The 25,387-nt window shown below is 38.9% G+C and overlaps 1 protein-coding gene and 1 non-coding gene across 2 annotated transcripts; one reads left to right on the top strand and one right to left on the bottom strand.

Moving 5' to 3' along the window:
- The first annotated feature begins 8,913 nt into the window (after positions 1-8,913).
- LOC103931071 lies at positions 8,914-10,578 on the top strand. Its single transcript, XR_007254235.1, has one exon. It is a non-coding gene; the product is annotated as an uncharacterized LOC103931071 (transcript).
- A 3,438-nt stretch (positions 10,579-14,016) lies between these two features.
- Positions 14,017-16,987, bottom strand: LOC103931072 (heat shock 70 kDa protein 1). Its single transcript, XM_009340486.2, has 2 exons — positions 16,710-16,987; positions 14,017-15,984 (listed from the first exon to the last, which is right to left on the bottom strand). The coding sequence occupies exons 1-2, from the start codon at positions 16,921-16,923 to the stop codon at positions 14,252-14,254; spliced, it is 1,947 nt and encodes a 648-aa protein (XP_009338761.2). The 5' UTR covers positions 16,924-16,987; the 3' UTR covers positions 14,017-14,251.
- Between the last annotated feature and the right edge of the window lie 8,400 nt (positions 16,988-25,387).

Here is a 25,387-nt window from a genome sequence, read left to right as displayed (position 1 = left end):
ATTAGGGTCACGACAGTTTCATACCTCATCTTTTAAAATTGACAATGTTATACCGCATCTTACAAATTTGTGACAATGTCATACCTCCGTCAATTTTTCTGTTAAGTTCTGACGTGGCTTGATTCGGGACATAGTTTCTATTAAAAAATTATTAAAAACTAAAAAACAATTATTTAATATTTTTTAAATATTAAAATAATAATAAAAGCAGAGGAAAAAAAAACCATCAGTTTGTCCCTCCCCTCCCCCTCCCCCCTCTTGTCACATCCCGATCCAGGGTGGATCACTTCCCAGGCCTGCTCCACCACCGTAGCACGATATTGTCCGCTTTGGGCTTACCATTCCCTCACGGTTTTGTTTTTGGGAACTCATGAGCAACTTCCCAGTGGGTCACCCATCATGGGATTGCTCTAGCCCCCTTCTCGCTTAACTTCGGAGTTCCTACGGAACCCGAAGCCAGTGAGCTCCCAAAAGGCCTCGTGCTAGGTAGGGATGATAATATACATATAAGGATCACTCCCCTGGGCGATGTGGGATGTCACAATCCACCCCCCTTAGGGGCCCGACGTCCTCGTCGGCACACACGCGACCAGGGTTAGGCTCTGATACCAAATTGTCACATCCCGGCCCGGGGCGGATCACTTCCTGGGCCCGTTCCACCACCGTAGCACGATACCATGCCCTCACGGTTTTGTTTCTGGGAACTCACATGAGAACTTCCCGATAGGTCACCCATCCTGAGAGTGCTCTTGTGCGCTACTCGCTTAACTTCGGAGTTCCTACGGAACCCGAAGCCAGTGAGCTCCCAAAAGACCTCGTGCTAGGTAGGGATGAGAATATACATATAAGGATCACTCCCCTGGGAGATGTGGGATGTCACACCTCCTCTCTCTTCTCCCCATCTTCATTTTCTTCCCCCCACTTGCAAACCCAAAAAAATAAAAAAAATAAAAATTTTTTGAAAACCCAACAACCTCCTGCTGAAGAACAAGAAGGAGAAGGAGGAGGAGGAGGAGGAGGAGGAGGAAGAAGAAGAAGAAGAAGAAGAAGAAGAGGACAAAAAAGAAGGAAGGAAAAAAAAAATTCCCCCTATCGGTGCGGAAGAAGAAGAAGGGAGAATGAGAAGGAGGCAGAAGAAGAAGAGGAAGAAAAGGAGGAGGAAGAAGAAGAAGAGGAAGAAAAAATAAAAAACAAATTTGAAAACCCATCAACACCCCCTGCGGAAGAAGAAGAAGGAGAAGGACAAGGAGAAGGAGAAGGAGGAGGAAGAAGAAGAAGAGGAAAAAAAGGAGGAAGGAAATTTTTTTTTTTTTTTTTTAAAAAAACCATCAACTCCCCTGCGGAAGAAGAAGGAAGAAGAAGAAGGAAAAAAAAAATTATTTTTTTGAAAACCCATCAAACCCCAAATCCACCACTTTCATCCATTCTCCACATCCTCTTCCGCACCCATCCTCCACCTTCTTTGTGCACCCATCTTCCCACCGACGAGATCCCGTTTTTTTTTTTTTTTTTTCCAGTTGCAGGAGGGAGAAGAGTGTGGGTGTGGGTATGGGTGTAGGTGTGGGGAAATTGAGTGCGAGTGTGGGGGGAAGACAAATTGGATTTTTTTTTTTTTTTTTTCGGTTGGGATTTGCAGGTGGGGGAAGAAGATGAAGATGGGGAGAGGAGAGAGGAGAGAGGGGGGAGGAGGGGGGAGGGGAGGGACGAAATGAGGGTTTTTTTTTTTTCCGACCTTTTACTATTATTTTAATATTTAAAAAATATTAAATAATTATTTTTTTAGTTTTTAATAATTTATTAATAGAAAGTAGGTCACAAATCAAGTCATGTCAGCACTTAACAGAAAAACTAACAGAAAAATTGACGGAGGTATGACATTGTCACAAATTCGTAAGATGCGGTATGACATTGTCAATTTTAAAAGATGAGGTATGAAACTGTCGTGATCCGAATAGTTAAGGTAGTTTTTTGTACTTTACACTTTTTTTTAATTTTAATTTTATTTATTATTTTAATATTTAAAAAATATTAAATATTTTTTTTTAGTTTTTAATAATATTTTATTAATTTTTTAATAGAAAGTGGTCCCCGTCTATTGCCACGTCAGTATTTAACAGAAAAACTAACAAAAAAATTGACGGAGGTATGACATTGTCACAAATTCGTAAGATGCGGTATGACATTGTTAATTTTAAAAGATGAGGTATGAAACTGTCATGACCGCAATAGTTAAGGTAGTTTTTTGTACTTTACCCTAAAAAAAAAGGGCAACACGCAGAACCGCCGCAGCAGAGAAGCAAAATGTAGCGGTGCCGCAGCAGAGAAGCAATAGCTTAACAGAAGGGCGAAAATGTGGGTCTTAGGAGCGAATATAAGGGATTTGGATCCTCTACGGATCCCCTCCTTGGGGATCCTAGGGATCAAGGTACAAAGACCGTTCATCAAAGATCATGCGGCCACAATTAAATTCTTTTTATATTTTTAAAAATAAAACAATCTCGTTTTGCGTAAAAAATATTTAATTATGATCTCACGATCTTTGATGAACGGTTTTTATGCCTTGTTTCCCGAAATCCCTAGGGAGGGGATCCGAAGAGGATCCAAATCCGAATATAAGTATGTATCTCTCAAAAATCTATACATCTATACAATAGAATATTTTTTATTGTATTCGCTTCTATTGACAGGAGTTGATTGAAACTTTAGCATGAGCCTATAAATGCACACCTTTGACTAATTTCATTTGATAACTGAAGGTGCAGTCGTACCTCCTTGCACCTCTGTGCTTCGCCACCGGCCACAACTATCTTGTCAAGCAACTCGATGTAATAGTGCCCATTCTACTTTATTCATAGTGAAAAGATTAGCAATATTAGAATTTATTTTTACGAATTTTAACGAAAAGCTCATAGTACTGTTCATTTTAACGAAAAATTACATTTTTACACTAAAAAGTCAATCTTGGTACTATTCACTTTACCCTTTATTTTGTCTTTATCATTAAAACTTAAAATTTTCAAACTATTTTTTCATTAATTTTCCTTTTATTTTTGTTGATAAACTTGTACTACGTAAGTCCTTCTCAGACCAGGTGGGATGTACTTAATATGAACCTTACATTATTGCATGTATTCTATTTGCTTGCGTCTTTGAATTTGACTCCAAAAAAAAGGCTGAGAAAAAGCCAGGGGAAAAACAAATAAATAAAAAAAGTAAAGGTGTAGATGAGCTGGTGTGATAATTGGATTGGAGTAACAAAACTTTGCACCCTAGATAAAAAAAAATGTAGATGATTCTGTACTTAATAACACTATAAAATTGAAATATAGTTTTATGTGGTAAGCATATGAGGAAACTGTGTTTGCTTGTGACTATTTGCTTTTTGCAGTTAATGGACCATGAAGCCATTATCGCACATTATTGCATATGTGGGACAAATGCAATTATACAATATTTGTTTCATCAAATGTGATCCCATTAGGAAGATGGACTTGGATGGCATCTATACACAATTATTATGACGTTTTGTGTCAATGATACGACGTTGTGTAGTGTAAAATTTACACATGTCGTTGTATTGTTGGTATGAGATGCTGCAATAATAATGTACATGTATTATTTATTTTGCCCACTAAAGCTATCTATGATAGCGATATTGTATTGCTTCATAGGATCAATCACAAGATGAGCAAGATGTGAATTATACACATACCGAACACGTGAGAAGAGCCTTATCTTTTGTTACGTGAACCATAACAAAAGTTGAAAAAAATATTGAATGTGCACCACAACGTTGAACATTATATATAAAAAAAAGCTATGCCACTTTTTTCGTTGGGTGGGATGATAGATCTATGGGTGTTTGGGGGGAGTGGCCGGGAGGTCCCTCAAACAAAAACTGTTAGCCACGCCCACCACTAAATTCTAAAAGGGGAGATGGACTGGTAAGACAACACTTTCTTCTTTGAGTTGAGAGCCACACATAGTAAATTAATGATCATATCGATTCCTTAACAAACATATGTAGTGTTTGGAATGAAGAAACTCGATCGATTAGGAATCTTTAAAAGTTCATTCAATCAATCAAACGATGTATTTCTTATGTTTTCTTTTCTTATATCCTACAGTGATTATGTGAGAACAAAAAAACTCTTAAATCATGTTGAGACGTGCAGTATGATATACCATGGATCGAACATCACTTAATCACCACTATGGCTCCAGAACACCAATTTAAGTAAACTCAGCAAATCAAGCATCTTCACCATTTCACACATAGATATGAAAGAGATCCAGCACACCAAGAAAAAACTAAAATGAAAGAACTCTCGTAAGCAGGAAAACCAAAACCATCAAACTCCCAGTGAGTTTTCTGAAAACTATTAAACAAAATCAAACTAAAGGGACGAGACAGTACTACCAGTATGTATCCCGATGATAGCCATATTTTCGTACCAACTAAAACCATAGTACCTTACTGACTAAACCAAAACCCGGCACAACGTAAGAGCTTTCATGCGCTTCAAACCCATATCGAAGTGACAAGTGGAGCCAAAACCTTTGTGTTTGGCTATGGACGTGAGCCCAAAAAACAGTGATTATCCCAACGACTACTTTGATGGCGACAATTTTTGCATAAAAACATGAGTAATAAGAGAGGAGAGAGAGAGAGAGGAGACAAATAAAGACCAAATATGAGTGCCGAAGACAAAAGATTTTTCTTTGTTTTTCGTTCTAGATGGTTAGAATTTTTTTTTATTTTTTATTTCCCACAATGTCGAAACTTAATGTTAACACATCAAGGATTTTACATCATTCTTTGTATTAAGTTGCGAGTTCATGGTTTCCCAATACCAGATTCTTGATTTAGGGTTTAAAGATCGTGTTTCGGGACAGGAGATGCAATTATCTAATATGTTGTTCTTTCTTTAATTATAGTAAAAATAAAATACTATCAAATCAAGAATTTAATCATAACACCCGCATCCAAAACTAAAAGCTATGCCTATATTTCAATATTGTTTGGTTATAGACTATTTTTATTTTTTTTAATCATAGTTTTTGGTTTTGGATGTCGATGTCGATGTTTTATGCTTAGGTTGATAATATTTTACTTTCATTCATAATTTTTTGTTAATGTTGCTTGACATCATGTAATCAAACATTTGTTTCATTAATTATAAGAAAAAAAATATTATTTATTGATGGAATAGATAACTTGTTAATTAATGAGACTTTGTTACTTAGTTGTATTGTTATGGGCAATACCCGATAATTAATTTAGTAATTACTAGCATTTGTCTGCACACTTTGTGTGTATGAACACATTTTTTTAGAAAATGGGAAGGAGAGAGGGAGAGAGAGAGAGAACGTGGGGGAGTGAGAGATTTTTATTTTTGTTTTTTTTTTTAGTATTGGAAGTATTCTAACATTACCTGTAGGTGAGGCTTCGATAAAAAACAATAAAATTTGAACTTGTGAAATTACATTATTGCCCATAATTTTTTTTGTGTGATAGAAGACTAAGTAGTTTTTTCACCCTCTTTTGGTTGACAAAGAGGGTTTCATTAATTAATAGAGATAAATATAACTAATTTTTACGGTTATGACCTTTATGGGAACGGATATGCTACATTTCTATTTGATATGAACAATAGTAATTGGTAGTTATTAATCTAAACTACTATTAAGAAAAGAATAATGCTAGAGGCATCAAATTTTTTAAACTAAATTTGCAAATCAAATTATGCGGTTGTTGATGATTGTTATTTAAATATTGATTAACGTGCTTATTTCTAAATAGTGACACATCATTTGGTTTGCAAATTTAGTTTAAAATTTTGATCTCTCTAGCAATACTTATTAATAAAACTCCATTTGTCAACCAAAAGAGGGTGAATGACTATTTGGTCTTCTATTACAAATTTTTTTTTATGGTCAGTAATCTAATTCCACTCCCGCTCCCACTTTCCCTCTCACCCTCTCTCTTTCCCATTTTAAAAATATTCACACACACAAAATATATAGGCATATGCTAGTAAAATATAAATGAAAAACAAATAACGCTTTACCGTAGTGGTGGAAAACAATTATGCTGAAAGCAATTATGCCTATATACCTTGAAGTGAGTTTAATTCTCATAGACTAGCTTCTCTTTTTTTCTAAGTTAATCCACTAACAATACCGGTCTATCCAAAACAAAAAAAAAAAATGCATGAAAAGAATTTTCAAAATAAAATGGTAACTATTGTAGATATATTAGGGGAGAGGGAGAGAGAGAGAGAGAGAGAGAGAGAGAGAGAAGAGTTAGAATGATAAGACCAAGGTAAAATAGAAGTCAACACTTCATTATTGTGACATTTAAGTGTTTCTTATTAAGATAACACATGCTGAATTATCTTAATAAAGTGAAACAGTTTAAGCATGTGAATTGTCTATTTCTTCCAACAGGATCCTTTTTGGATTCTTTTGGTGAGGATCTTAAGGATTCATGAATCATGTTCATTTATCGTATATTGTATGTCATGTTTTCGTCAAGTACTATTTGAGCTTAATTTTAAATAAAAATATTTAAACTAATTTATGATCGCACAATATACAATGAACGAACACGATTCACGAATCTCTGGAATTATAAGAAAGAGAATCCGAATTCCTATTTCTTCAAGTTGTTTTTTTTTTTGTTTTTTGGTAAATTGGAAATACACCAGGGCACAGCCAAACTACAACAGGAAAGCCCACACAGAGGACTAACACAACCTACAATAAAAAAGCCACCTAACTACCAAGTGATACAGGGTCACGGACCGACATCGGTAAATAACCTCATGTCACCCCGAATCCCTCAAAGAAAACAAAACTTAGTGTGGACATGGTAGGCCATCCTTGTTCAGAATATGTACAATCGAAGATGGAGATCTTTCGATCCAAGTATAATTGCTCAGAGTTCTTCACAGAAGCTAATCTATCTGCCACCAAATTGGCGGAGCGGGGGACCCAAGACCATCTACACTATTGGAAAGACGCCTTCAGCTGCATTGCTTTCCATAGTACTGGAAACGCTTCCCACCTACCGTTATAAATGGAAGTACATAAGCTAGAAACCACTTCTTTCGAATCTGACTCGACAATAATATTGCTTAACTCCAAATGATTAGCAAGCTTGCACCCCTCTAAAACCGCCTTTGCCTCAGCCTCCTGTACTCCCGAAGTCGTAACACTTTGTCTTCTGGCAGCGATAAATCTTCCATTGGAGCCTCTGATACGATGGCAATATATCCCTTTTTCGTTATCGAATTCCAACTAGCATCAACATTTACATTTCTTCAAGTTGTTTGGTTTAACCAATTGACATGGGTGTAGCCAAATTTTGCTAAAGACCAATGTGCTCGTTTTCTACACCTAAGTTTAGATTCTTCTTTTTATAGTTTAACTTGTAAATTAAATACAAATTTTATTTACAAATAACTTTTTTTTTAAATTGATCTAACATACAAAAAAAGCATTTAAATATGGATGTAGAAACACACTACTTTATCTAACTTGACTAACCTCAAAATACCGAATAAATAATAGTAAAAGATACTTGAGTTAACTCATATCATGACAATAAAACATAATAAATAAAGTTATATTCGTTCGCAAATAATACAAATAATATTATCTTGAATTTGTCAATGAAAAGAAAATGGTTGTATGTACAATTAATTCTTTATAAATGGACGAAGCTATCCACATACTCATTTTTAACTCTCACACACTTTTTCTAATTTCTGTTATTTGATGTTCTTTAATTCATTTAATCCGACAATTGAAAATTAAGAATGATGTGGAACAGTAAAAATAAGTGTGTGAATAACAAAACTCTTACAAATTCTAGATTAAATTCAGTGAATTAACACTTCAAAAAGTAAAAAAAAAAAAAATATATATATATATATATAAATAAAAAACCAAAGAAAGTACACAATTTGGAAAAAAAAAAAATGAAATAAATAAAGCCAAAAGTGCAAGCACCTTCACGGCGGTAACGGAAACCCAAACGGGGGCGTTAACCCACCACCTCTTAATCTATAAGTAGATGCTCCCACATGTCTCTGGTTTCCCTTCCTACTCCCAATCCCATTCCCCTTCCCCAACCCACCCTCCCCCAACCAACAAACCCTAAATCCAATTTTTCTTTCACCCTCCCCCTAATGTCTCTGTATTTTCGGACGGCAAACTAACCCAAAAATTGAATTAAATTAACAATTAAAAATTACAGATAAATTAAAAATAATTAAAAGTGGAAGAAGAGCAAACATGGTAGTTGATGATATGCTGGAGATGAGCATCATGGTCGCCTCTGGAGTTCCCTCTTGCTTCCGCTTTCCCGATGCTTATCCCAAAAGGTAATCGCTTTCAGGATCCCTGCTTCGTTTTTCTGCTTCTGGGTCTTCTGGGTCCTCTGGATTTTTAGCCCCTTTGTTTTTGTAAAATTTGTGCTTTAAAAAAAAAAAAAAATCATGGATTTGATGGTTATGATTCAGTGTCTTCCACCTGGGTTTGGTGGAATTCAGGAGATTCTTGGGCTAGGGTTAGATACATTTTTTGTATAGCGTTTTTATCTGTCTCCCTCTGTGATTGAATTTAAATTATGGACCATCAGTTCTTCTGAAATTCTATTTCTATTTATAATTTATTTATTGGGGGTATTGAATCTTGTTTTATATTGTTGAATATTTGATGTGGGTGTGTGAGGAAATTCTCATCTGGTTTGATAAATCTAGGGTTTTGATGGAGGGGAGATACAGTGGGGATTGATTGATATGATGTTGTTCCTTCTTTGAATTGTTTTTGGAAAAATGGCAATATTCAATCCACCAGCAACAATCCCCACCCAGGAGCTGTTCAGCTGAAACGGGAGATTCGATGCTCACGTCCCTGTCAATGGAGAATCACCACCCGTCCACGCTCTTGTCCATGGATTCCAGCGCTTCCTCTCACGACGAATTGGATTTGGAGATGAATCGACAGATCATACTTTCCGGCCCCCCTGATATAAATTTGCCCCTGTCAGCCGAGCGCAGCCCACCTCCACCTTCGTGGAATTCAGACGCTTGTGATATTCTAGATGTTGGCCTTGGCCCACAGGTGTATGAGACCTGAGAGTTTGCTAACAATGCCCAGGGTTGGACGGAAATGCGCCAAGCGAGTAGACAGCATATGGGGCGCTTGGTTCTTCTTCAGTTTTTACTTCAAGCCCGCATTGAATGAGAAGTCAAAGGCCAAAATCGTCCGGGACAGTAATGGTGTTTCTGGGTTTGAGAAATCTGATCTCAAGCTTGATGTTTTCATGGTTCAGCATGACATGGAGAACATGTACATGTGGGTTTTCAAGGAGAGGCCTGAGAATGCTTTGGGGAAGATGCAGCTAAGGAGCTACATGAATGGGCATTCCCGCCAAGGGGAGCGTCTGTTTCCATTTAGCGTCGACAAGGGTTTTGTTCGATCTCACAGGATGCAGCGGAAGCATTATAGGGGTCTTTCAAACCCCCAGTGTGTGCATGGGGTTGAGCTTGTTCGGTCACCTAATCTCATTGGTCTTGATGAAGAAGACCGTAAACGGTGGATGGAACTGACTGGGAGGGATGTGAACTTCACAATTCCTATGGAAGCAGGGGATTTTAGTTCTTGGAGAAACCTTCCGAATACAGATTTCGAGCTTGAGAGGCCACCTGCAGCAATAAAGAGTGCGCCCAATTCCCACTCAAGGAAACTTCTGAATGGGTCTGGGCTCAATTTGTCTACCCAGCCATCTAACAACAACAATTCTGATGGAATGGACCTATCTCCTGTCAGCAAGAGGAGGAAGGAGTTTTTCCCCCACGGGAATGATGACGATTGCTACCTGGCTGTTAATCCTCCGTCCGATCGAATCCCAGATACGGAAACCCACCCAAATGAGGTGCAATGGCCAAATCAATTTAGTGGTGTAATGAAGAACGTCTACGGGCCTGTTACAGCTGCAAAAACAATCTACGAGGATGATGCAGGTTATTTAATCATCATCAGCTTACCCTTTGTTGATCTTCAAAGGGTGAAAGTTTCTTGGAGGAATACTTTTACTCAAGGCATCATTAAGGTATCTTGTATAAGCACATCTCGCTTGCCATACATCAAGAGACATGATCGGACTTTCATGCTTACGGATCCAGCCTCTGAGCATTGTTCCCCAGGCGAGTTTGTCAGAGAAATCCCGCTTGCCACCCGCATTCCTGAAGACGCTAACATAGAAGCTTATTACGACGGGCCAGGCTCTGTGCTTGAGATTATGGTTCCAAAACTCCGCGCTGGGCCAGAAGAACATGAGGTTCGTGTTTGCCTACGCCCTCACCTCGGAGGCAATGATCTTATGTTGACTTAAAATTAGGCAATTTATAGAGGTCTATAAGGGTTTATTGTCATGCTTGGGGCATTGTTCTACTAACTGTTGTACCATCAAAGCGTATTGCATGAAGGAAACAGAAATGTGCTGCTCACGTTTGTCTTTTCAGTTTTTGCTACTAATTTATGCATCCGGTTATGAATTGACTCTCACTATTTTCTTTTTTATATAGATTTGTCAAAAACTTCTTGATTTTTATTCCGTTAAGTCGTTAAACTGTAGACTAATCTGCCTTGTGGATCCATTGAACATGGCTTTCTCACTTTCATAGCCTGTGTCAATGGCTTAGAAAACTGAGTGTGGTTGTATGAACTGGTTCTGTATTGAAGGGCATGATGCCAATTAATCCATGATCACATAATTCAGCGTCTTTTGAAAAATTGACTGAAATGATCAATTTATTTCAAATATCACTTGCGTAAATGATCAGTTATTAGTATCATTTTCGATATTTGATTCGATCAGTTCAATAATTAGGATATGATTTACGAATATTTTTTGTAATAGTTTCATTTAGGGTTGTTTGATCAAGACTTAAAAATCCCTTGAAGGCGGACACGTGTCATAGTTACATATCTTGCATTCTTCATCGTTCGGATGATATCTTATCAATTTTTCATTGCTGTCACCACCCACTTATTAGAAGAGGGACTTTCTGTTGGGGAAAAACGACTTGAGTTACAAATCGTTTCTTATAAAGCCGGACAACGACATAAGTTACAAACCGCTTATAATGAAGTTGGCATTCAAAATGAAAGGTCTTGTTGGAGTTTTTGACTCCTTCACACCAATGGATTTGCTTTCTGGTAAGAATAAAAATTGTGGCAGCCGCAGGGTAATTGAGGGAATTTCGAAGAGGAGATATTTTTTGGGAAGGCGACGTGACATTAGGGTTTTGTATTTGAATCATTGGATATTCCTAAAAGCTGTGGGTTGTGGGAATTCCACTTTATTCGCCAAAAGCACAAGTGATTTGAGTTCATTTCGGTTCATGGTGGTGTTATTGTTACAGAAATGGGGTCAACAGTGATTAACTATGAACAAAAAAGTAGCTGTCAAATGAGTAGGTAACAAAGGTTGCAATTCACTTAAATGATGATGGTATTAAAGCACGAAACTCGTCAACTAGCTCCCAATCTAGTGTTGCATTTTTTTTAATGTTAGAAGAGACTTAAAGTTCAAAATTTAATCGCGTGACTTTATTTGACGTATAACGGAATGTTAGGTTTAGATGATTACATATTTCAATGGCTTGTGTCAATGGCTTAGAAAACTGAGTGTGTGGTTGTATGAATTGGTTCTGTATTGAAGGGGCATCGTGCCAATGAATCCATGATCACATATTCCAATATATTTTGAAAAATTAACTGAAATGATCAATTTATTTCAAATCTCACTTGCGTAAATGATCATTTATCAATATCATTTTCTATATTTGATTTGATCAGTTCAATAATTAGGATATGATTTACGAATATTTTTTGTAATATTTCATGAGAGATTATATTCATGCATCCCAAATTATTTCTCTTACACTTTTTTAATTTTTTTAATATTATTTACACACCACTAACAGTTGATAGAAAAATATTAAAAAATTAAAAAGGTGTAATCATCCTATTTCATTTAGGGTTGTTTGATCAAGACTTCAAAATCCTTTGAAGCCGGACACGTGTCATAGTTACATATCATTGCATTCTTCTTCGTTTGGATGATATCTTATCAATTTTGCATTGCTGTCACTACCCACTTATTCGAAGAGGGACTTATTGTTCGGGAAAAGAAGCAAATACAAGACCTTGCTTGCTTTAATGTACACACTTAACGACTTGAGTTACAAATCGTTTTTTATAAAGCCGGACAACGACTTGAGTTACAAACTGTTTATAATGAAGTCGGCACTCGAAATGGAAGGTTCTTGTTAGGGTTTTTAACTCCTTCACACCAATGACTTTGCTTTCTGATGAGAATAAAAATTGTGGCAGCCGCAGGGTAATTGAGGGAATTTCAAAGAGGAGATATTTTTTGGGAAGGCGACGTGACATTAGGGTTTTGTATTTGAATCATTGGATATTCCTAAAAGCTGTGGGTTGTGGGAATTCCACTTTATTCGCCAAAAGCACAAGTGATTTGTGTTATTTTCGGTTCATGGTGGTGTTATTGTTACAGAAATGCGGTCAACAGTGATCAACTATGAACAAAAAAGTAGCTGTCAAATAAGTTGGTAACAAATGTAGCCTATTCACTTCAATGATGATAGTATTAAAGAACGAAACTCGTCGACCAGCTCACAATCTAGTGTTGCATTTTTTTTTTCAATGTTAGAAGAGACTTAAAGTTAAAAATGTAATTGCGTGACTTTATTTAGCGTGTAACGGAATGTTGGGTTTAGATGATCTTTGACCACTTCTCTTTTTTAGTCTAGTACAAAGAAATGGAAAACTAAATAATTCAAGGACACCATTTTTAAGGGTTTGCTACATTAAGTCATGAAAAACTCGATTAGAGACTAACTTTGTACGAATATCAGCTAACTCTTCAAGGATCTGACTTTTCTTTTATAAAATGTATATCACCAAATTAAATATCTCAAGTTCCGACTTTTCTTATACAAATAGAAAATTAAATATCACAAGTTTTGATTTTTCTTGTATAAAATGTGTATCACCAAATTAATCAAGATCTAAGTAGTTGTTGCTCGTTACAATGTAAATTCGTAAATCTTTTCTTTTTGAATTTGGAATTAGTAGGTGAAGGATTTATCCACAACTTGATTTGTATGACTTGATAGGGTTGCATTTGACAACCTTCGTCCGTCAGGGGAGTTGGCGGAGGCAAGTAAGGCTAAAAGGGTAAGGGCAGGCAGAGAAGAGGTCAATGGTGGCGTCTGGCCTCTTTGAAGCGACCCCTTGTTGGCTGTTGTATTTTGATGTCAGGTTCCAAGTCTTGCCGCCTTCAGTCAGTATCTCCACACTTTGGTTCACGCACGGATATGCCGTGCCATTGGATTGCAAATGGATGGTTAAAGAGTCAAGGAATTGCGTGATCATCATCTTTTCGTTCGTCATTATAGTCAATATAAAGGTCAAAATACGTGTCAACACTCAATATCTTTTTTTTTTTAAAGGAAATCAACCGGTTACTTCACCACCTACCTATCTTTTCGTTCGTCAGTATAGTTAATATAACGTCAAAATACATGTCACTACTCAGTATCTATTTTTTAAAAAAGGAAATCAACCGGTTACTTCATCACCTACCCTTTCGAGTAATAGAAAGACTCACAGACATTTCAATTTCTCTCTGTTCATCACGCAATTTATTAGAATCATGAATCAATTTTTAAGCGTCAATAATCAAACTTACAACGTACTGTATTTCTTACGAACTTAAAATTTGTTCCCTTATCAGCATCATGAATCAATTTATAAGCATCAAGAATCAAACTTTTAACCCTTTTTTGTCAAAATAAGTGTCCAAGAAAAAATGTGAGGTGAAATCTGTTCCATTTCAAAAACTTAATTTTCCAATTTAAGAGAAATTTGATAAATTATTTTTGTATAATAAAGATTCTAACAAAACAAAGAAAATTATAGCCAAAAGAATATTCCATTAAAACTGGCTAAAAAAGTACAAATTAAAAAGTTGAAAAAATAAGCCCCCGGCAAAAATTTACCAGCGGCACAACATAAAAGGTTCCGCAAAATAGAAAAATAGGCATTGATATATAATTTCAAGGCCCCAAATAAAACATAAAAATATTAAGTTCCCATACACCTAATTCATAATTCCCAAAAAACGACATTCACCCCTGCAGCAAAAAACTTAGTCGACCTCCTCGATCTTGGGGCCTGGGCCGCTGGCACTAGGTGGAGCATCATCCTCATCAACTGGGCCGGCACCGTCGCCCCCAGCTCCCTGGTACATCTTGGCGATGATTGGGTTGCAGATGCTCTCCAACTCCTTCATCTTGTCTTCAAACTCATCGGCCTCCGCCAGCTGGTTGCTGTCCAACCATTGGATGGCAGTCTCGATCGAGTCCTCGATCTTCTTCTTGTCGGCCGGCGGCAGCTTGGCCCCAATCTTCTCGTCCTTGATGGTGTTCCTCATATTGTAGGCATAGTTCTCCAAGGCGTTCTTGCTCTCCACCTTCTTCTTGTGCTCTTCGTCCTCCGACTTGTACTTCTCAGCCTCCTGAACCATCTTCTCAATCTCCTCCTTGGACAACCTGCCCTTGTCGTTGGTGATTGTGATCTTGTTCTTTTGTCCGGTGGTCTTGTCCTCGGCGGAGACATTCAAGATACCGTTAGCGTCAATGTCGAAGCAGACAGTGATCTGGGGTACTCCTCTGGGTGCTGGTGGGATTCCGGAGAGCTCGAACTTTCCGAGCAAATTGTTGTCCCTGGTTCTTGTTCTTTCTCCTTCGTACACCTGAATCAAGACTCCGGGCTGGTTGTCGGAGTAGGTTGAGAAGACCTGTTCCTTCTTGGTGGGGATGGTGGTGTTTCTGGGGATCAACACAGTCATGACACCTCCGGCAGTTTCCAATCCGAGGGAAAGAGGGGTAACATCCAACAGAAGAAGGTCCTGGACCTTCTCGTTGCCCTCTCCACTGAGAATGGCAGCCTGGACGGCAGCACCATAGGCGACAGCCTCATCAGGGTTGATGCTCTTGCAGAGCTCCTTGCCGTTGAAGAAGTCCTGAAGAAGCTGCTGTACTTTAGGAATACGGGTGGATCCTCCAACAAGAACGACATCGTGGACGGTGCTCTTGTCCATCTTGGCATCCCTCAAACATTTCTCAACTGGCTCCATACACTTCCTGAAAAGATCCATGTTCAACTCCTCAAATCTGGCACGGGTGATGGTGGAGTAGAAATCGATACCCTCGTAAAGGGAGTCGATTTCAATGGTGGTCTGAGCGGTGGAAGAGAGGGTTCTCTTTGCCCTTTCACAAGATGTCCTCAACCTCCTGAGGGCTCTGGGGTTGCCGCTGATATCCTTCTTATTCTTCCTCTTGAACTCCTGAACAAAGTGGTTCACCATTCTGTTGTCAAAATCTTCTCCTCCCAAATGTGTGTCACCGGCTGTGGCCTTGACCTCGAAAATACCCTCCTCAATGGTGAGTAGAGACACATCAAAAGTACCACCTCCAAGATCGAAGATCAAGACATTCTTCTCACCAACGCTGGTGGCCTTCTTGTCAAGACCATAAGCAATGGCAGCAGCTGTGGGCTCATTGATGATACGGAGGACATTGATTCCAGCAATAACTCCGGCATCCTTGGTGGCCTGACGCTGGGAATCATTAAAGTAGGCAGGGACTGTGACAACAGCGTTCTTGATGGTGCTGCCAAGGTAGGCCTCGGCGATCTCACGCATCTTGATGAGAACCATAGACGAGATTTCCTCGGCGGCAAAGAGCTTGTCTTCTCCCTTGTAGGAGACTCCGATCATGGGCTTGTCACCAGGGCCGGAGGTAACCTTGAACGGCCACAACTTCATGTCGCTCTGGACAGAGGCATCAGAAATTCTACGACCAATCAACCTCTTAGCATCTGCAATTTTAACAAATCAAAGATTATCAACATACGCATCTTTAGTTTAAAACAAATCACTGTAAGCATACTATCAAAACAATTATTTAAAATATTAATCTATACAACTAATCCATGTTTTTAACAGATCAAGTAATCTTATTCAATACTAATCCACGTTTTTAACAGATCAATCATTGTACAAAAAATTTAGCTTTCCAGATAAGATCTATGTTAATAAAGAATCAGTTGGGTTCTATCATTTCAATTGATATGTACCTTAATTAAAAAATTCAAATAATTTTCAAATAAATAATCAGTTGGGTTCCATCATTTCAATTGATATGTACCTTAATTAAAAAATTCAATTAATTTTCAAATAAATAGTCATACTTTTACAGAACTAAGACCCTGTTTTACTAGATCTACTAAGCAAATTTCAAAACTTTCAAATCACTGATCCAAATTGTTAGCTACAGATCCAATCTAAATCAGCAACCATAAATCTCACTACCACAAATCAAATCGATGCACATTCACAAAGTCAATGAACAAAAAGCAATCAAATAGTATTAACAGATCTAAACGCATACTACTAAGAGAATACAGATCTATAAGCTAAATTTAAACAAAAATACAGATCTATAAGATAATTTAAACAAAAATACAGATCCAGAAACTAGCAAAATAAACAATACAGATCCATATTCTACTGAAAGAGAAAGAACAAGGAGCTCAGATCTTACCGAAGACGGTGTTGATGGGGTTCATGGCGACCTGATTCTTAGCGGCATCTCCGATCAACCGCTCGGTATCAGTGAAAGCAACGTACGACGGGGTGGTTCTGTTACCCTGGTCGTTGGCGATGATCTCTACACGGTCGTGCTGCCAAACACCGACGCATGAGTATGTGGTGCCGAGATCGATTCCGATGGCCGGACCTTCTCCTTTACCGGCCATTGTATCAATCTAGGGTTTTGTCGACGGTGAATGAAATAAAAAGAAGGCGAAAAACAACTGTGGCTGCTAGGGTTTGCAAGGTGAATGAAAGGAAGAGGAGTATCGAGGAGGTTTATATAGAGTTTGGGGGGTTGGAATTCCAGAATGTTCTATAACCCTAGAGTTTTGGAGCCGTGGGATGTGGGGCCAATGGACGGCTGGGATTGTTTTGACGTTACGATCGTAGACTCGTGGTCATGTTTGATTGAGATTCCGCGCTCCAGTCCGCGCGGCTGTGGGTTGGTCGGTTGCTTCTTATTGGGTCACTTGGTTTGCAGTGCTCCCACCATCGCCGTGCACTTTTACGCGTAGGGGGTCCCACTCCACGTCGGAATCCAGATTGGCGGTGGTGATAAAGAAAACCCTAGGTTTTTAACCCCTTCTAGATTGCCTAATTACAAGTGTTTGAAATTTACTCTAAGACCTTTTCCCACAAGCAACTGTCATGCCGAAAATTATAATATGCTTCGGTGTATAAATTTAGCCAAATTTTTAGCCATTAAATCTTTGGCACATATAGGCCAAAAAATCAAATCTATAGAATCTTGAAGTATAGTATAAAATCTTCAGTCACGCTCATCTTCAAACGGTATAAAATTTTTTACTTTCATAAACAGCAGTCATGCTATTATACCCTGAAATTTTAAATATGTGAATTTTATATTCATAATTGTGAATATGTTAAGAAAATCGAAATTTAATTGATGTACGGTCCCAAAGATAAAATTGGGAAAAATCGTAAAGTTTTGTTCTGGGAATTATTATAATATACGTATTCGTGGTATTGCGAGTTTATATTATTTTTCGGGAATTTATATTAATTTATTTGAGTTCAGTTTTAAATTAAACTGCTTACGAGGTTTAAAGTTTGGAAATTCACTATTTAAAATCTGTAGACCTTTTGAGGTCACAATTTATATTTTTGAATAGAGCCCGATCTCACGAACGCGTAAGCGCACACCATTCGTGAAATGGAGTTATAACGAAAAAGTTATTAACGTTTAAAATCAGGGCTATTTTGGTAATTTTATTTCCCTTTAGAAGGCTCCAAAAATCTGGAGCCATGAGTTACGCCACATGTGTGGCTGTGATTGAAGAGAAAAATAAATGATGGATGGTTGTGATTAAAAGAAAAGAATAGAAAGGAGGGTGACCAATAGGCAGAGAGAACGGGGAGGAGAAAGGAGAGAAAAGAGACGCGAGGGATCGGGACCCGGGCCTTGGTGACCCGACTCGATCGCCACCCATGCATGTCTCCGACAAGTTTTCACCCTTTTTTCTGGTGAACTGCTTCAAGCAACCACTTGGAAACCCCTCCACGACCTTTCCTCTCCCTATTATTGGGAAGACCACACCCGTGGGTGCCGCGACCCTTCTTGCTCGAAAGCCACCAAATCTGAAATGATTTGGTTCAATTACCACCACCGTGAGACTACCATTGAGGTCTAGAACAAAGCCCAAACAATTGTATGGACGGCGGAACATCGGAGATGATAAATCAAGGACACCCATTTATAGGGTTTCTGGTGGGTTCGAGGCAAATTGGAGCCTTTCTAGGCCAAATTGGACTTGGCCACATGTATACAATTTGCTCAACTCCTTGAGATCTTCATTTCTGTAATTTTTGAGAATTTTTAGAAATAGTTGAGTTTTCGGCGAGCTGGGGTGATCGACCACCACTCGCGGCGGCGACGCACGGCCAGGGAGCCGACATTGTGTTTTGATGCGAATTTTGTTATTATAATTATGCTTCTGAGACCTGACTACTGTGGTTTAAATATCAATACGATTGTGGTATATGTTGGACTAAATGAATATATTCGGGTTTGGTTTTCATTTTTGAAAATGTGAACTACGAATGGCTTGATCCTATTTAGGGTACGTAGGTAGTCTAACGAGACGTTAGACGCAGCCATAAAATAAGTGAGATTAAATACTTCGAGAATAAATAATTAGAATGAGATTTGATCTATAAAGGAAGGTGGTGACAAAGTGTGAAAATAAATAGTGCATTTGATATAGAAATTGTGATTGTGGACCATGGATGGAAACAAGACCTATAAATAAAGAAACACGTTAAGTGGTAGCTAATTAATCGAGGTAAATCTTTTGTTGAACGATTGTGCTAAGAGAAGGGAGTTTGGGTTAATATCTTGAGTTTTATCCTTATGCTTTGATAATTAAATGTTGGTTATAAATTTATTGTGAGGGTTCATGAAATTAAAGTGTTTAATCGGGATTAATGGTATGTTAACTAAACAAGAGTTTAGTCCGGGCTTATCACCAATATACTTATTTTCCGAAATAAAACATATTTCGGGGCCGGGGTGTTACAAATGGTATCAGAGCAAATAATCCTACTCTACGAGATGCACTATTCTTGAGTCTTGTTGGTGTGAATTATGACATTCATTGTGGTTGCATTAATTCACATTTTTAGGAATAAAGTGGCATTCATGTTTTATATGTGAAATACCTATATAAATTGTATTATGATTGTGGTACAATTGCCTTGGTAATTATGAAAGTTTCGTTAATGGGAATTGTGCTTTGCGTTTATAATGCATTATTTCTAAGTTCTTTGAGTAATGAGAAAGTTATGTGAAATATATTTAGATGTTGAGATTCATCATGAAGTGAAATGAATTGGATTGACACATAATACAATATTGAGTTGTGGGTGTGAATTATGAATTGTATTGATATTGCATTATTTCATAAGTTCTATGACTATGATGGAAATTATGTGAAATGCATATATTGTGAATTATGATGCTTTGAATTGAATTGAATGGGAGTAGGAAAATTTTAAAATATTGTATTCATGGTATAGCTTTAAGGGTGAGCATTTGATTAAAGTTTTGGATTAATCTTGAATTGAATTGATATTATGCTATGCATTATGAAAATGTTGAATGTTATGGTGATTGTGAGGTGGTGATAAGTAAATGGAGAATTTGTATTATACCTCGCACTTGAGAAATTGAATTGGGCAAAAAGGCCCGTGGGTGAATGTGTGAATTGGGCAAAAGATCCGTGGATATGTGAATTGGGCGAAAAAGGCCTGTGGATATAAGGGTGAATGTGTGAATTGGGCAAAAGACCCATGGATATGTGAATTGGGTGAAAAATGTGACAGCCCGTCCCGGATTATTTGTACTGTAGGTGTGAAATGACGGTTTTGCCCCTAGTGGTTATGTTTCGTGGTGTGGTTGTTTTGGGATTTTGGTTGGCTGCATCTAGACCACACACACACACCCACACTCGCATCCTCATCTCATTCCCTATCCCGTGTCTCTTTCTCTTTCTCTATCCCTTCTTCTTCTTCGTACGGACCAAGACTAATCCTTCGAAAACAGTGCAGATCGAGGTGGAAAACTATACCTTTGTGTTTGTGAGGATCATACAAGTCCAACCATACCAATTTCACGTAAGGAATCCTTCGATTTCACGTCAAACCATGGAACCCCGATTTTGGTCACTATTCATACACACGTGAAATGTTATTTTTCAGGGAATTTGAAGCTTGTAGGAAGCTTAGTGAGGTCCTTAGGAAGCTTGGGGTGGTTCGTTGGAAGGATTTGGATGTCGGGATCGTGAGTTGCAGGTTTGGCCGGCTATTTGTGAAGTTTCTTCGGCGTGATCTCGTGAATTTCAGGGCTTGAAAGTGGTAAGATTTTGTTCTACTTGTTGTAAGCTTCATTTTGGTACCAATTTCATGAAATTTGGTTGAAAAACGAGTGAGAAACGAAGGTTTGAAAATTTCCCGGTTTTCCGGCGACGGTGACAGCACCGGAGGTGTGCTGGAGAAAATGATGGAATATTCCGTCAGTGTGCCTGACGGCGTTAACTGACGGCGTTAACTGACGCCGTCAGTGTGCCTGGCACGTGGCTGCGCATGGCCGGCGCGTCTAGCCGTGCCTTGGCTGGTGCGTGTGAAGTCAGAAAATTATTTTAAAAATATGGGGATGTTCGTGAGGTTGAGTAGATCACGTTGGTGTATTCACACACCCCTATTTAAGCATTGTATGAAAAATTATTACCTAGTTTTGGTTATGTGCTTTAAATTAACGTTTTTATAGTTGTTTCGTATATAGGTGAGACCTATCCCGAGGATGAGCGCAGTCACTCGAGACAAGGGGTTACGACCCTTCCACATACCAGTGAGTGGGCTTTTGGTTTTCCATATATACCTATATACTTGTGGTTTTTCCCTGAAAATGATATGGAATGTTTATATGTTTTAAATGCCATGCATAGCGTTTGTCTATTTATTTATGCATTAGTAGTTGCATATATATATGTTTGGTGTTGCGGACGCATAGGTAAGTTTATGGTTTATGATTGTGAATTAGTGGTTATGTGAGATGCATAGAGAGTTCATAACCTGCACCCCCGGTGTTAGTGTTCCCGCCCATAGTAGGGCACAGTCCTTCACATGATGTTCACCTCCCGCACCACACGCTCATCTTGGATCCAAGTTACGTGCACAGTCCTGTCGTACAGACCACTATAGGTGGTTCCGACTCATAGGTGACCCGTGATTATTCATCCAGTCTTCACGTGATCGTAGCACTTTAGCGTATTTATTTACACCTAGTTCTGTCGTACAGACCACTTTAGGTGGTTCTGACTCGTGTGTAGGTATAGTTAGTGAGTTGGGGATTTGAGCTCTAGATTCAGCCATACAGGTCATGTTAGGTGACTCCGGCTGACATGTTACTTGCATTAATTGACATTACCTGGATTACTTACAGTTTATGTGAGGCATTTGACATGGCATCTTTCTAAACATGTTTTCGATATGTGTGTATATTCTATTTTCTGGAAAACTATACAGGTTTTACGGCGAGGGGTTAGAACTTTTGATAATGAAATGATTTTGAAAAGCTTTGTTTTTTCCCACTCACACTTTCTGTTTTGCGCCCCTCCAGGTTCTAAATTGGATTGCTCTTTTGGTGGCTCACGAGGAATTCACGGCATATCTGACAGATTTTCACCAGTGTAGGACCCCCTTTGGGTGTGTTTAGTTAGCCTTTGTTCCTTTGGACTGCACTAGGTTTTCTGTACTCTGAATATTGTTTTTCACACTTACGCTTGCACATGTATGCTAACTACCCTGTATGTAGTTTGATTTTTATTTGTTCGTACTTTTATTATTATTCTTATCTTCCGCATTGTGCACATGGTTACGTCACTCTCACGTGACGGCCAGCATGCCCTGATTTTAGTCGGGGTGTGTCAGTTTGGTATCAGAGCATAGGTTTGGCAGTTTTATGTATTTTTGTGAGTGTTCTAATTGTTTTGGTGTCTTCTGTCAGAACTATGTCGCCTCATAGAGAACCACGTCGCTCTGCTGAGCCTAGTTTCCCCGATGTAGCTCAATTGGGGGAAGCTATCACTACCGCTATTCAGTCGACGCTCCGCCCTCCTAGAGGACTCCTCTGGAGATTATGTACAATCTAAAGCTGGATAAGTTTGAGGGCCACAAGGGTTTTAAGGGAGCTGAGTAGTGGCTAGACCATATTGAAAAGACTTTCTGAGTGTTGCATAATCAGGGGAATCTCCCTGTTGAGAAGTGGGTTGAGACGACATCATGGCTTCTTGGGTAAGGAATCGTCATCCTAGTGGGAACAGTAGGTCCGTCGTTTGACCCCAGAAGAAAGGGCTGACTAGGGAAGTGTTTAAGCATTTGTTTTGGAAAAGGTTTGTGCCTCCTGAACACATTGATCGTAAGAAGCAGGAATTCACCGAGTTGAGGCAAAGGAAGTTATCGGCGAATAAGTATTATCGGAGGTTCACTAATTTATCCTGTTATTATTCGGAGATTGCTGCCAATCTGGGTGAGATGCTCCGTCGTTTTCGTTTGGGTACTAAGAAGAAGTGGCGTTCTATGGCGACCACTACCCCTTGCGACTTTTACTAGAAGTTCTATGAGATTCTGTTGAGGATTGAGGATTTCGAGAACATGCCCACGAGAGTGAGGAGGAAGAAAAAGATGGCAATCAGAAGAAAGACAACAAGGGGAAAGGTCAGGTATCTCTGGGACCTCGCAAGACCCAGAGTTTTAAGCGAAGTGGGACTAGTTTCAGTTCTTCCAACAGTGGTTTCAGTGCCACTGGTTAGGGAAGAGGTGATAGATTTGCTGGGGGTCCTAGAGGCCAGAGGCAAGGTGATACTGGTAGAGGAAGAGCTCCGGTTTGCTACAAGTGTAATAATTGCCATTTTAGAGAGTGCAGGAGAGGCAGCAGTGGTTGTTTTACTTGTGGGCAGATGGGACATTGAGCTGCAAATTGTCCCCAGAGTCAGTAGAAGCCCAGCAGTCTTTCTTGCCACCACTTGCGCCGATCCAGCAGGTTCCAAGCCCTGGTGGTTATGGTCAAACGGGTCGTGGTGGTGCCTATTATTATCAGGGTGATGCCATTCCTTATGCTCCAGGACAATATCTGTATCCCCAAGATCTGTATTCTCAGAGTGGGTATCCCCAGTATTCTGGTGGCTATATGTCATATCCCCCAGTTCCCGCGGGTGGATCTCAATGGTACCAGGGATGACAGCCTCAACAGGAGGAGATTGCTGCTAGTAGTGCAGGGTCTTCAAGGCAGTCTAGTCAGCCTAGTCAGGGGTGTAGTGTGCAGAGTTGAGATGGTTAGACTAGTAGAGGTCGTGGTGGACGATAGCAGACCCAGGGGCGTATCCACAATATCTCTCTGCAGGATACTCAAAATAATCCAGACTTGATCATGGGTACGTTAAATATCCTTGGTTATTTTGCTAGAGTATTGATTGACTGTGGTGCTACACATTCTGTTATTTCTTATACATTTGCTCAAGTGACGCAACCTCACCCTACACCTCTAGGGTATGATTTAGAGGTTGCTATGCCTAGAGGGGAGAGATGTATTGTTGATTGTGTGTATCCAGGATGTCCAGTGATGGTGAAGGATGTAGTTATGCCAGCTGACCTTATCCTGTTAGATATTGTTGATTTTGATATAATTTTAGGCACAGATTGGTTGTATTTTAATCGTGTTAATATAGATTGCTACGGGAAAATAGTACATTTCATCGTCCTGGATTACCTGTGGTTATTTTTATGGGTGAGCAAAGTGGGGTGAGACATGGCGTTATTTCTGCTGTGCGAGCAAAAAGGTTGTTATCAAAAGGTTGCCAGGGATATTTAGCTCATGTGGACGATGTTGCTCCTAGTAGTGTGGAGAAGGTAAGGGTAATCAGACATTTTCCTGATGTTTTCCCTGATGATTTACCTGGTTTGTCGCCAGACCGAGACGTGGAGTTCACCATTGATTTGCTTCCAAGTACTAATCCTATATCCTTGACTCCTTATCGTATGGCTCCTGCTAAGTTGAGGGAATTGAAAATCTAGTTACAGGAATTAGTAGATAAAGGTTTTATTCAGCCTAGTACTTCACCTTGGGGAGCTCCAGTGTTGTTTGTGAAGAAGAAAGACGGGACTTTAAGGCTATGCATTGATTACCAGCAATTGAATCGGGTAACAATTAAAAACTGTTATCCATTGTCGCGTATAGATGATTTGTTTGATCAGCTTCAAGGTGTTTGTGTATTTTCCAAGATTGATTTGAGGTCTGGTTATTATCAGTTGAAGATCAATAAGGAGGATGTCCCTAAGACAACTTTCAGGACTCGTTATGGTCATTACGAGTCTGGTAATGCCATTTGGATTGACGAATGACCAACATCTTTTATGGATTTGATGACCCGAGTAATCTAGCTGTATTTGGATAGGTTTGTCATTGTCTTCATTGACGATATTCTGGTATACTCTAAGTCTAAATCTGAGTATGTTCGACATCTTACTTTGGTGTTGAAAAGGTTGAGGGAACACCAACTGTATGCTAAGTTTAACAAGTGCCAGTTTTGGTTAGATCAAGTAGCATTTTTGGGACACGTCATTTCTGCTCAAGGTATTTTGGTGGATCCTCAAAAGGTTACAGCAGTAGAGAAGTGGGAGCAAACATGAACCGTCACTAAGGTGAGGAGTTTCCTTGGTTTAGCAAGGTATTACCGACGGTTTGTAAAAGATTTTTCCGTGATTGCCTTACCACTGACGAGGTTAACAAGGAAGGATGTTAAATTTGAGTGGGATGATAATTGTGAGCAGAGTTTCCAGTAGTTGAAGTATTGTCTCACTCATGCACCTGTTTTGGCACTCATGGATGATAGTGGTAATTTCGAAGTCTATAGTGATGCTTCCTTAAATGGTCTGGGACGTGTGTTGATGCAGCATGGTAGGGTGATTGCTTATGCTTCACGACAATTAAAGCCTCATGAATTGAATTACCCTATGCATGATTTGGAGTTAGCAGCCATTATCTTTACTTTGAAGATGTGGAGACATTATCTTTATGGAGAAAAATGCAAGATCTTTACGGATCATAAGAGT

Source organism: the organism of the source record quoted next, unplaced genomic scaffold (genome assembly GCF_019419815.1).
Source record: "Pyrus x bretschneideri cultivar Hongxiangsu unplaced genomic scaffold, Pyrus_bretschneideri_v1 Contig11, whole genome shotgun sequence".
NCBI lineage: Eukaryota > Viridiplantae > Streptophyta > Magnoliopsida > Rosales > Rosaceae > Pyrus > Pyrus x bretschneideri.
This window is presented reverse-complemented; position numbering and strand designations above follow the sequence as displayed.